Source organism: Haemorhous mexicanus, chromosome 4, assembly GCF_027477595.1.
Source record: "Haemorhous mexicanus isolate bHaeMex1 chromosome 4, bHaeMex1.pri, whole genome shotgun sequence".
NCBI lineage: Eukaryota > Metazoa > Chordata > Aves > Passeriformes > Fringillidae > Haemorhous > Haemorhous mexicanus.
The window spans coordinates 41,899,713-41,912,839 of NC_082344.1; the positions used below are offsets into that span (position 1 = coordinate 41,899,713).

The 13,127-nt window shown below is 33.8% G+C and overlaps 1 protein-coding gene across 1 annotated transcript in view; it reads left to right on the forward strand.

Moving 5' to 3' along the window:
- WDR17 (WD repeat domain 17) overlaps positions 1 to 11,871 on the forward strand; it is a 43,497-nt gene extending 31,626 nt beyond the window's left edge. Inside the window, exons 21-30 of the mRNA XM_059844567.1 lie at positions 1,063 to 1,162; positions 2,244 to 2,383; positions 4,799 to 4,819; positions 5,776 to 5,887; positions 6,604 to 6,745; positions 6,834 to 6,936; positions 7,789 to 7,890; positions 8,933 to 9,028; positions 9,180 to 9,363; positions 11,053 to 11,871. Coding sequence (XP_059700550.1) covers positions 1,063 to 1,162; positions 2,244 to 2,383; positions 4,799 to 4,819; positions 5,776 to 5,887; positions 6,604 to 6,745; positions 6,834 to 6,936; positions 7,789 to 7,890; positions 8,933 to 9,028; positions 9,180 to 9,363; positions 11,053 to 11,172 — 1,120 coding nt within the window. The 3' untranslated portion in view covers positions 11,173 to 11,871. The remainder of the gene's footprint in view (positions 1 to 1,062; positions 1,163 to 2,243; positions 2,384 to 4,798; positions 4,820 to 5,775; positions 5,888 to 6,603; positions 6,746 to 6,833; positions 6,937 to 7,788; positions 7,891 to 8,932; positions 9,029 to 9,179; positions 9,364 to 11,052) is intronic.
- The last annotated feature ends 1,256 nt before the right edge of the window (positions 11,872 to 13,127 follow it).

The following is a 13,127-nucleotide window of genomic DNA, read 5'->3' on the forward strand; positions in this document are numbered from 1 at the left end:
TCATTAAGGAGATAAAGCATAGTGGTTTAATTTGCCATCAGCAATTTACAACAAAATATTGCATCTTCTAGTTCTTAGTAGAGTTACTAACCAGCTGATGCTACAGTAATTTCTCTATTGTGCCTCCAGGCACAAAATGGATTTTTCATATGTGTGCATTACAATTATAAATGTCCTTTTCCCTTGCTCAATATGTAAGATGCAGTCCTGTGCACTAAAATATATAGAATATTAACTGAGAACTTTTGATGAGTAAGATTTAGCATTAACAAGTATCTGTGATCCCCTGTTATTAGACATAATCTCCTTCTGAAGCTTTTCTCTTTGTCATAAGTGAAGGTTCTGATAATGTAAAATAATAATCAAACTGAGAGAGTACGTTTAGATTAGATATTAGGAAAAAATTCTTTACAGTGAGGCACTGCAACAGGTTACCCAGAAAAGCTCTGGCTGCCCCATCTCTGGAAGTGTTCAAGGTCAGGTTGGATGGGGCTCTGAGTAACCCAGTTTAGGAGAAGGCATTCCTGCCCATGGCAAGGGGCTAGGAACAGAATCATCTTTAAGGTCCCTTCCAAAACAAGCCATTTTGTGATTCTCATTGTCCATGCCCATAAAAAAAGCCATAAAAAAATATGCACCTCTCCTTGTCTAGAAAAGTGCTCAAAAACCAGACTTACATTATCAAGTTATAGTTGTGTAACAAAAACAGTTTGGAGGCTGTGTAGTTACTTCATTTACATGAGCAGTTTTTAAGCAATTGGAGAAGTAGTAGTGCAGAGTTTGCAGGTACAGATTGGATATCCAAGTATTTGATTTTCCTTCTGTCAATCTGAAGAGACATTCCCTACTGATGTAAACTTTGGGAAACTGACCCACCTCAGCATGCACCAACATAAGTAGTGGATGTAGCTCAAACAGATTGCATTTTTCAAGCTAGTACTGTGAGCCAGATATAGCAACCTTTAGGGTACAGAAGCAAATGTAGTGAATTTTAAATAAATTAAGACCTAAGGCACTCCAACCGTAAAGTGATACTGCAGAATTTCTTTTTTGTTCTTGCAGTCTCCTGCAGAAGGTCAGTAAAGAACTGGCAGATTGGTATTTCCAGGATGGCCGTGCAGTGCTTGCAGCATGTTGTCATCTGGCTGTTGAAAATATAGAGGTAATTTTTTTTCTTTAATGATGAAAAAGCCAACATTTACTTCCTTTCTACACATGTTTTAAAATTTATGTGTCACATTCTACAATTGCATTTGTCATTTGATTTTTTTGTACTTATGCAAAGTTAGGCAGTTATAATATTAAAGTTAGTAGCAGAACTTCCTTTATTCTATTAAATTCAAGGTTTCTCTCATGCACAGAAGGTAGCATGTTGCTGCTGAATTTTATTTACAATATCTTGTTGTATTAGACAATATAAGATACTTAAGTACCTTGGATATATACATCTAAGTGCTACTGTTTATGATGACCCAAAATACCCATTCAGAACTGGAAGTTATCGTGCTAAAGAAGATGCAATTATTCACCCTAAAGAATTTGCAGTCTAAATGAAGAAGTAAATAGGAAAAGAAAACCTCACCCCTCAGTACAAAAAATAGAACTGACACGTAGGAAACATGTTATTGTGTTTTTTATTTGCTTGTAGTTTTACAAATTGTCAATTTTCCTCATTTTATCTGGATTTTTTTGTTGCTGACTTAACACGTCTGTCCTCCCAAATAAATATAATTTCATCCCAATGAGCTATTTTGAGAGAAATTGAGAATCAGTTAATTCTTATATTACTAAATAGGCATATTTGAAGTTGTTGTGTAGTCTTGTAGGGTCTGACATTCTGATATGCCTATCAGTAGCTATGCTCAGAGAGAGTAAGAACAGGACAATCCTTCCTGTTTTCTTGGGTTTTTGAGTCTCCTTTCATTGAAAGAGAGGGGGAAATATGCACTCTGATTGCTAATGTTCCTAAGATTAGATGGAATTCCTAGCATGCATTTATTTTAGGTATCATATTAATGTGATCTCTTCAGTTGAATAAAGGAAGATTCTGCTAAAGGAAATCTGTTTGGTTGTTTAAAAGTACATTATTTACTCATTCAAGAGACCAAAAATATAAAAAATTGAGTTTAACTATTGCATATTTTGCCCTTCTGTAAGAAGTGTCATAGGTGAATGTCATATGCTCACGTGATGAATGTCCAAAACTGCTTATGTCCCTTAATGATATTTTTTCATTGAGCAAGCTTGCGATGGCAAACCTGATTCGTGGAAATGAACTGGAGCTGGCAATCAGTGTGGGCGCTGTCTTGGGAGAAAGTGCAGCACAAGCAATGCATTATGCCCTAGAGTTACTAGCAAGAAAATGTATGGCAGTAATAACATGGTAAGAATTTCTTAATCCAAAGAAGATGTTTTAAAATTTTCTCCCTGACAAAGCAATCAAGGTGCGTCATTGTGAAACTTTTGTAGAGATCAAACCACCATGGGAAGGGAGAATAAAAAATGCTGCTTGAATAAGAATTGCTATATTAGACCTTTGAAGTACAGGGCATGCAAATGTACTGCTTTAATATCAAAATATATTTTGTATGCATTGCAAATGAGAGAGGAGTCATTGCCAGAGTATGATACCCACTGAAAAAAACACCCTAGGTATTTGGGCAAGAGGTAGCTTATGAAGTCCTAGTTTGTACTGAGTAAAAAGAATTGCTTCAAAAAAAGTGAGTTTGGGATTGAGTTAAAAAGTCAAAAGGAACAGCTCAAGTAGGATATGTGAAGTGATTTTTAAGTACTTGATTGAAAAATATAAAACTATGAGTCTGAGGAATTATCTTCTATTGGTATTGGGAACACATGACTCCTGCAAAGATTTAAGGATGAAACAAGATTACTATTTAATTCTGCAAAAGAAACTTCTCTCTTGCATATAGGGGAAGTCTTCTGTGGTAAATTTTCTTTTCCTCATTGTAGTGGTTTTACTTTGAAAAAATACTTGTTCTTGTTTTTTATCTAACAATGAAAAAGCAGAAAACCTTTCTAAAGTGTATTTGGCAGCTGTATAACTGGTTTGTAATTAACATTTCACAAAAAATGTGTCCTTAAACAGTTAAGGATCAGTTTTTCTTCTACAGTTAGTATTTGCTAATGTATTTAGAGGTAGTCTGAGAGAAACATAGTGGTACTCCTCTCTACAGAACATTTAGCTTTCATTAGACAATGAAACATTGTAGAAAAAGATCAAATGGTGACTTTCTGCTTTCATTTTGCAGTGGTTTAGCATATCTGCAAAATTGCACCAGTCTTAATTGGGTTGTTTTGACAACTCCATCTACAGCTTTTAAGGTGTCTGAAGCTCTTTCATTGTTAAGGGTGATTTTTATGTAGCCTCTGATAGAAAGCACTGGATGTTAAAAAAACAGTGTATGCTTTTTCCAGTTCCATAACAAAAGCTTGTTCTGATCTCAGGGCTGTAATTACTGCTTGTAATGGTATGGCATCTATGTTTATGTCCATAAAGGTTCTGTAAACTTACAGCATGTGTACACTGAAGTCTACATGGTGATAAAGTCTGTACATGGTAAAATTTTAAAATGTGCTGCATATTGCCCAAGTATACATCTGGATTTTTCAGTGGGTTTCACACACTGTGCTGAACACCTGGCAATCCTGGATTCTGATTTTCAGCCATTGCAGGACATTTTTTATATTCTGTAGGAAAAGATGAGAGATTCATTAATCTCTTTGTTTTGTAGTAAAGAGATTTTCACAGAGCATAATCTTCTTGGTTAACTGCACTCATAAGATCATGTATAGGAAAGGTGGAGTTCAAAGGTCTCTGATATTTGAAGGGCTCCCTTTTTAAATTTACTGGTTCTTATGCTTAGGGATATTCATCAGTTGGAAACATTTCACTGTAGTGAAGCACTTGATTGTGGACAGGAAAAGGAATACCAGAAGGATCCTGATGAGTTAATAAAGAAATCAGTTCCTGGTGGAATGTTTCTTGGGTTTTGGTTGGTTGTTTTTAGAAATGCTATCTAATATAAAATCAAGCCAAAAAAAAAAAAAAAAAAAAAATTAAAACTAAACATTTGTGCACTTTCCCAAATCTAGAGCCTTGAGAAAATGTGTGAATGTTTAGGGACACATTTTTATTTGTATTTGACACCTAAATACTGTCAAAAGCAACTTTCTACTATTCAAAAAGCTGATCATATTTTACCTGAGACATTGAATTCTGCATATACAAACTCAGCCACCTCATTTTGATCTTTATACTCGACAGTGTTTTCAGTTTAATTCTTAAAAATCATTTCAGTTTCTTAGAATCTCCAGGTTCTTAAAAACCATTCCAGGTAGCACAATTTTTAGCCCATTATCTTCTTTTAATTACATTTTTTCAAATGAATATTGGATTTCAGTATTTTGACAAGAAAATTTCTAATCACTTAAAAAATATTTCAATTGCTTATGAAGATTAGTACATATAAGTAAGTGATCTTGAAAATAGCTTAAGAACTTGTGAAATATCCTAGATTCTGAAAGAATGCTTCTGTAACTTGGAAAAGTGGCTGTTGCACAGTAATAATATAACCAATTTTTTAAAGACCTTTTGGCATGAGTTTCTTTATGTTGTCAAAAGGCATAAAATGGAAAGCTATTTTTTTTGTTGTTGCTGTTGAAGTCAGTTGCCTGACCCATAGATTTGCTGCTGTAGTTCAATTATTTTCTATCAGATATTTTCTCTGTAAATTAATACAAAATTTTGTTCAATACTGTTTCAATGTTTTCCTTTTAGCTTCCCATCACTTGGATACAGGTATTTTTCTTTTTTGGAGAAAGTCTAAGCTTATTTTTTAATAAAGTCACAAGCTTTTCAAATTTCTCTAAGTATCCTAATTTTAAATTGTGATTAATACTTGAAAGTGAGATAGAAAGCAGTTGCAAATATTGGATAATAGCTTACTTGAACATTTTTAATCTAAGGACCACATTCTGAAAATCCAGAGGAAATCAGTAGGGTTTTTTGCCTTACACAGGGGCAAGTCAGTCTTGCGGTTCGCAGGAGAAATGATGTCTGCTTGAATAGAAGAGTCGCAGAATAACTAGTTATTAAAACTTAAATAGAACAATTTCCAAATAATTTTCTAATATTATACATTCCCTTCAGCAGTTTGTTGTGTTAAGGATTGGCTAACAAATGGTAAAAAGTTTAGGAAAATGTAAGAAATGTCAGTTTGCTAAACCAGTTTTCCTTTGAGACGGGTGAAAATAGGTATCACATTATTTTCCCATATAATCTCTCTATTCCTATGTCACATGAGCACCAAGCCATTCTGGATGACCGAGAGATGTCCTATGTTGATGTCATGAAGATTAGAAACCTAGAATTTTGAGGATGTTTTCATGACACAGAGCCACATTGTCATCTTTTCTTCTCTCAAATTAGAGGGTTCCTACTCTCCTTTCCCATCCCTGCTCACATGTTCTTCCATTTCACTTTGAGATGGTTTTGAGGCTTAAGAATTGCACAGCTGTTTAATTCAACCAACTAAAGCAACAGAAAATTAATGAATGACTTTCCCAATAAGATGAAAAATTAAGCCTCATTTATTGAACAAAAATAGTGTTAGATACTGACCTTGCTTCTGTACTTCTCTGGAAATAGTATTTTTTCTGTAAACTCTTTTTTTATAAAGGAATGTAAAAGAGCAAATAGCATCCTTCTGTTAAAAACCATCAAGAGTAACTATATGTCATCTTTTGTTTGTGCAGGGATTTAGCAGTTGATCTTCTTATGATGATTCCTGATAATAAATTGCAGTTAGTAAAACTATGTGCTTTTTATCCTGGATGCACAGCAGAAATAAATGACCTGCATGAAAAGGTACAACGTAAAAGAGTTTACCTAAATCTAATATGGTTTTGTATTGATTTATTTACTAATTTAAAAAAAATATAAGGCCATATAAAACCGTAGGATAAATTTGTCTTTACCATCTTATATGTTGCATATTCTATTCTCCTCTATTAGTGTTTGTTGACTTTATTTTCAGTATCATACAATAAATTTAGTTCTTCATTTCTATCCTTTAGTGCACTCTTTCCCTGACATGTTACTTTCTGAAGTAGTTTATCATCTTCAAAATTACCTTTCTGAAGATTACCAGATTTATAACCTACTAGATGTGCAGCCTAATCATGTTTTGGCAGATCAACTTTCTTTTGTCTGAATTGTTTTATATTTTATGCCTGTAATGTCCATACATGTGCCCTTTCCTCTTCAGTAGCAGAAGGGTCTGCTTTGGTTGCCCTCCCTTAGGGTGCAACTCAGACTGCACATTTATTAAACAGTAATAAAAACTTCACAAAAACATTAGCAATGAAAACTGGTACTGCTTAAATTAAAGTTACAGAGCCTTTTCCAGTGTTGCTCTGGTCTAGATGATTTTCTTAATGTGCCTTTTATGGAGGTATGTCTTTCAATGACTCCTTCAGAGAGAATTGTTTCTTATTGTTGTGTGCAAACATCTGTATTTCTCTGCATCTTAGAGAAGTATTTGAACATTTCAGTAATTTTCTGGCAAAATGTTTGTTTTCCAGTGTAATCTTCCTGATGTGGAAGAATGTATGCGAGTGGCAGAGACAATTCAGGCAGATGGGGATGTATTTGAAACAATAAAATACTATCTGTTGAGCACAGAACCTGAAAAGGCTCTCCCTGTTGGCATTCAATATGTGAAAGGTAGGTAGTTGGATGAAGAACAGTTTTAAAGCAAAAGTTATCTCTATAAATTTCCTCATGAGATATTTTTATTTTTCCTTTTCAACAGAACAACTTTGTGCCTCAGATTGGACTTTAGATTCAGTCTTCCCGTATCTTGATCTTTTAAGTTACATACGGACTGAACAGTTAATGTTGCCTAAGTGCAGTGAGTGAGTATATTTTCCTAACTTAGAAAAGTGGGACTTTCCTTAAAGGAATCTTTCAGGTTGTATATATATATAGGTGCACACTGTTAGTATCATTTTTTTTTTTGTTTAACAGAAGAGGGACACACAAAAAATTTCAGCAAGCATGCTTGTTTCCAGTCTAGAGAATAGAATGTGGACTCTTCCAAATTATGAAGCTTTAGCAAGAAAAAAAAAAAAGATATTTTACTGCTTCTTTCTCTGTGGAGTATTTACTATGTGTGAATCAATATTGGTCTTATGGGAAGAGCTTCACTTTGATCAGCTCTGGTTTCAGTTTGCTGAAGTGGTATCACAAATCATGTGGGCTTTTATGTTAAAGTGTTAAGGAACTTGGGGCTGTCACTCTCAGAATTAACTCTAAAATAGTTGGATAGCTCTGGTTCACCTTTATGATGGATAGTTGCAGCTAGGCCTAGGTGCCTAAACAAGTGTACGTGTGAAGAACGAAAAGGAGAAAAAAAGTTGGGGAAAATTGGTGAAACTGAAATCTACACTAATATTTGGGGCAGTTTTATTTACATTTAGAGTTCTATCACATGAAAAGGTCTGAGTGATGTTTGTGTAACTCTATTTGATTGTGCTTAAAAATTGTGTTGTATATGCCATTTAAAATTTAATAATGGATATCAATATGAAGCAGATGGAGTCTGTCTTAAGAAGTACATGACAAAGAAAGTAAGCATAATTAGTGAACATATATTCTCCACAAAAGGGGGATGGAAAAATTAGTTTTTAAAATTATAACATGAATATGAGTTTAACGTTTTTCCAAATGCTTGTTGTTTTTCATGATTGAAACTTGCTCATTTATAGGTTTCGGAATGAGTTGCTGATTTTGTGTGGTTATGTTGGTGCTTTACTCGCTATCAGAAGACAGTACAACAGCATTGTACCTGCACTGTATGAGTATACAAGGTAATACTGTGTTTTCATTACCTCTGAGTAATATCAGTCCTTATTATGACATATGCCATACATTGAGCCCACTTCTTTGCATCACATCCCAAAAAAATGAAAACATGTCTTTCCTCTTAGCTATCCTCATGTCTGAAACTTGGTGAGAGGATTGGGGAAAAGGAAAAGGAGCATTAGTTTGTTGTTTGTTGGATTTTTTTCTTTTCTGAACCTAAAGAAATAAGATGAAATACAAGCTTTTACAGAAGGGCTATTCTGATATGGATATTATTTGACTAGTAACAAGCAGTCTTTGAGACTCAGTTTGTGATACTTTTGGCTGTAAAGCTTTCAATTATTTATTATGTAAAGAACCACAGAACAATACCACTCAAAGTTTTGTTCTTGGATTGCCCAATGTCTTCAAGACTCACAGGTTTTTAGTTTCTGGCCCATCTTAAACTGGACACTTACCTGATTAAGGTGGACAATTTACATGCTTAAGCAGGACATATTTAAGGTATCCCAACACAAATGAAAGATGGCGGAGTTAGGTCAGGTAATAACTGCCACCTATATTATATTTTGATAAATAAAAAATATATCCACTGCAAGGGCTTTGAAACTGCTTTCTGCAAGTGAAACAAGGCTGTCCCAATATATGTGTTGAACCATATTTCTCTATTTGCATTTTTACCATATGTGGTACATGCAGGCAAAATGGATCCTTAATTTCAGTAAAGTTGACAATATTAAGAAATAAAAACACATATAGCCTTGAAATATAGAATGGCCTCAAGTTAAAAAAATACAGCAAATTAAATAAGGTGTAAATAGGGGTAATTAAAATAAAATTTAAATACAAAGCTATACTTCTATAACTTGTATGAGTATTACTGAAGTTTAATACAGTCTATATTGTGAAGGATCAGTTTATTTCCATAGTTATTCCATATCCAGTCAGAAATAGTTTTATTTTACTACTGTCTATCATGTTTTGCTTCTAAGAAAATTGTCATTATTAGGATTAATTACGACTTTAATTACTTCCATTCCTTTCCAGTCAGCTTTTAAAAAGACGGGAAGTATCTGTACCTTTGAAAATTGAACAGCTTTCTGAGGAATTAGATGCATGGAGAGCTTGCACACAATCAAACAAGTAGGTGGAAAAATATAAAATTACCACCTGTGAGACTAGTAGTATTTAACTGTTTAGTTGGTAAAGTCTGAACGTAACTGCTTTGCAGATCTTAACTTCTCACACAAATGAGGAAGCCAAGCTGAAAACCAAGTTTCTGTTATGTTCCTAGGCCTACGGATGAGCTGCCATGCACCCCGCCCTCTGAATCGCAGAGAGCTCTGTATTCAGTACTTGTCTCACGAATTCAGGGGGAGCCTCTGAAAGGAATGGTTGGGCCAGACTGTGTCACTGGATCAAATCTTCCCAGTCATTCAGATGTTCATACCTCTTGTTTGACAGGGCTAAAGATCCAGGTATGGTTTCAGAGAGCTGAAGTGTTCTTTCTTGCTGATAGCACTGACTGATTGTGAGGTTGCTATAAATCAAAGGTCTCTCCCACCATTTGGCTGGAAAAAGGTTTACCCTCTTATCACAGGAGCAGAGTAAAAAATGACAGGCAGTGACATCTGCTATATAGGAAAGGCTGTATAAAGAATTCCCCAATCAAATAGTTGTCGTTTCCCAAATCCAAAACCTTTTAATTTATACGTGAAAGATTTCCTTTGCCAAATGTTGTGTCTAAAGTGCATGTATCTTATTGGCTAATCCCTCACCACAGCTTGAATAAAAGCCAGGAAATTATTTGCCTTCAACCAATAATATTTTTCTGGTTTTGGTTTTTATCACTGTGGAAATGCATACTATAAAACTTGGAATTCATGACTAATTAATTCCAGACATTAGAAGACTAAATATTCAAATATATTTATTCATCACTCACATTGAGTTTTGTGATTAATACACATTAGTCCTTATAACATCTCTTTAGCATATCTTGTTATTTTAATAAAGAGAAGACGGAATGATCCTGAAAACACTACTCCTGGCTCCAGGCAATGCCTCAATTTGAATTTACTTTCCTAGGTGATGACAAATCTGTTTCCTCTGTCCAGTGTAAGATGTCAGCCCAAAGAGTAACAAGGTGGTTTAGGGACTAAGAGGGATGGATAGTTTTCTGAAAAAAATTAGTTTACAAAATGCTAGTGGGATTTTTGAGGTAAAAAAAATTCTCAACTGCTCACCATCAATCTAAAAAAACTTGCTCTGAACACTTCCAGATAACATCAGTGGTCTCTGTCTATGGCTGTACTCTCAACATTTGCTAACAGCCATGTAAAGCTGCCAATGATATAGTCCATTCAACAAGAATAGCAAATATGGTGTCACCAGCTTCTCATCTACAGGATCCGTATTTCTGGATTAGCAGACCTTAGGAGTCATGGCTTTGGGCATGTAGATCAGGTCAAAAATCAAAATCAGTTAATACTAAAGCAGGGCAGCCTACTTGTATGGGTTTACAAGTTTTATGTAGCAAATTTGGAGAGCATAACTCTTTAAGAAAGCGCTCAAATTGAACTGCAGCTTTGAGAGCACATTTTGTCAAATTAATAAATTAGCAAATAGCTCTTTTTCCATCACATGAATGAGTACTTTGTCTTTTTCATAGTGAATAGTTCAAATTATTCTGTAGACCGCATGTAGACTCTGTTTTCAAACAATACATGGAGACATTATATCAAGGGGATTTTTGTAGATAAGAAAAAGCACAGATCAGCAGAAATAATAATCATGTCCATGATGAAATATGGACAGTATTCTGAAGAAAAATGCTTGTTACCTCAGTTTCTAATTCAAGCTAAATTTAACTCTGGAATAATTGACAAGCATATATAAAATAACAATAAAAGACATCAAACTAAAAATTTAAATATTATGAAAGGTTGTGTTGACAGATTTGGGAACGTAAGTGCCCTCAATTCTTAATGTGTAGCTGTTATCAGTGTTTTAAGTGAGTGGGGAAAAATTTCTGTAGGAACATAGTGGATAGGTCTAAACAAGGCTTTTATGTTCTTCTAAGATAAAATGTGCTTTTTGTTGTGGCCATTACACAATACATGTATTATTTCTTTTTCTCTCTCTTCCCAAACATTTTTGCTTTACAGGGTCCTGTGTTCTTCCTCGAAGATGGAAAATCTGCTGTTTCACTGAATGATGCTTTGATGTGGGCCAAAGTGAATCCTTTTTCACCATTAGGAACAGGAATACGACTTAACCCATTTTGATGAGGTGTTTCCTCTGTACTTGATAGTGCTTAAAATAATACTCTGGGACTTAATGCTGATTTAACCTTGATTGTCAGAGGACAGAGAGGTGGTAGTTGATTCCTCCTGAAGGTCAATTACTTGAACTTTGAAAATTTTAAAATGAGAACAAAAGGATTTCTATACAAATGTTTGTTGAGAATCCAAAGAAAAGAGTAATTTGATAATCCAAAGAAAAAGTCTTAATTTCATATATAGCCATGTCATTTTTTTTTAGTAAGAATATTGTCGTCAGACAATTATTTTTGTCAGCTCTGTGTGAATAGATGCTTTGTAAGAAACTATCTATATATTACCAAAATATTGATGATAAACTGTGAAACCCATAAACACTCTTCCAAAATATATAATCCTAGAATTACTTTATTGACAGCAATTCCAAACTTTTTTTAGAATGACTGGAATATTTTGGCTGTTACACACTGTCCCTCTTTTTAGTTTGAACTAAGTTTTTACACACAGGGTTCTATAGCAAAAGTAAAATTTAAAGAGTAGGTGTTTTTTTTCATCCATTTGTTATTGTGCTTTAATAGCAGTACAAATAGAAAGTCACTTATGTTTTGTTTAGATTATCTATTTTTATTTATTTAGATTATCTAGATTACAAAATTGTATTTTCTAATAGGATCATATTTGGCAACATTCTCCATTTTACTTTCACTGGAGGCTAAAACTTTATAAATTTTCTTCGTTTTTTTAACAAAGGCTTTGTATAGAACAAGCAGCATATTTATTGAAGTTATTTAACTATGCTATGTACATTTAAAAACCTTGTTTTCTCTTTATATTTTATATAAGTTATAAACATGCATATAATATGACAGACAAGAAGTAAGTACTTGTGCATTTATATTTTTATTTACTACATCTGTGCTCAAATGGAAAAGCAGTTATGGCAATAGAATACTAAAAATATTTAAAGCTGTGTATAGTATGGAATTTAATTATAAGGCAAATATTATACTCATTATTCTTATTAATAATTCTTATAATCAGAATTGCTTACTTTTAGAAAGGATGCCTTGGTTGCAATACTTTTTATTAGCTTAATTGATGGTACATAAACAGAAATCTATTTTATCTGGGTTTTTTTTGCTGCTACTTTAAAATAAATTTTGAAATTTATTTAAATTCCTGATAGTTACATGAAATATAAAGAAGTATCAATTAAAAATTGGCTGAGTTATTTCCATAGCAACTGTTGTAAAACTGGAAATAGTATTGGGTCTCTATTTAGTAGATCCTATCAAAAAAGCCTAAATTTAGAGGTAAGCCTTGCCCTTATTTAACTATAAAAATAACTATGCCACCCTACTGGAAAGCTGGGATGGAGATTAGAAATAAAAGAAAATCCTGGGCTGGTTTTTTTCCCTCCCTCTTTAAAATGGTAACATTTCCCTCTGGCAATGTTCTAGAGTATTATTACGGGGTTTCGGGTATAAGAATATATTGGGTGGAGGGAACACAGCTGTTTTGTTCCCTAAAACCCCCATTTTTGTACATACTTGGGTGCTGGAACAGAATCTTTTACTTCCTGCAAGTATTCTCTGAAAATATTTTTCCTTTGTTTATTTCATGGACCTTGCAGAAGAAGAATTCAGTTTCAGAAGTTAAAATTCATCGTTTTTGAAAGAATTTTCCATCAGTCAGCATCTGATCTTGCTTCTGTCAAATGAAAGACTATCTGTTCTTTAGCACATAAATCTTACAACCTGGTATGGAAAAGTTCTTGATACAGAGGTGGAGAACAAACATAAGAACTGAACATGCAGCCCCATGACTGAGGATTGGGATCTGAAGTATTGACTCAACTGCCATTCTGCTATATTTAAAATCTTTGGTTGTATCATAAGGATTTAATTAATATTTCACAGTTAAAATATATTGAATATGTAGAATAACTGCATCAATGCGTT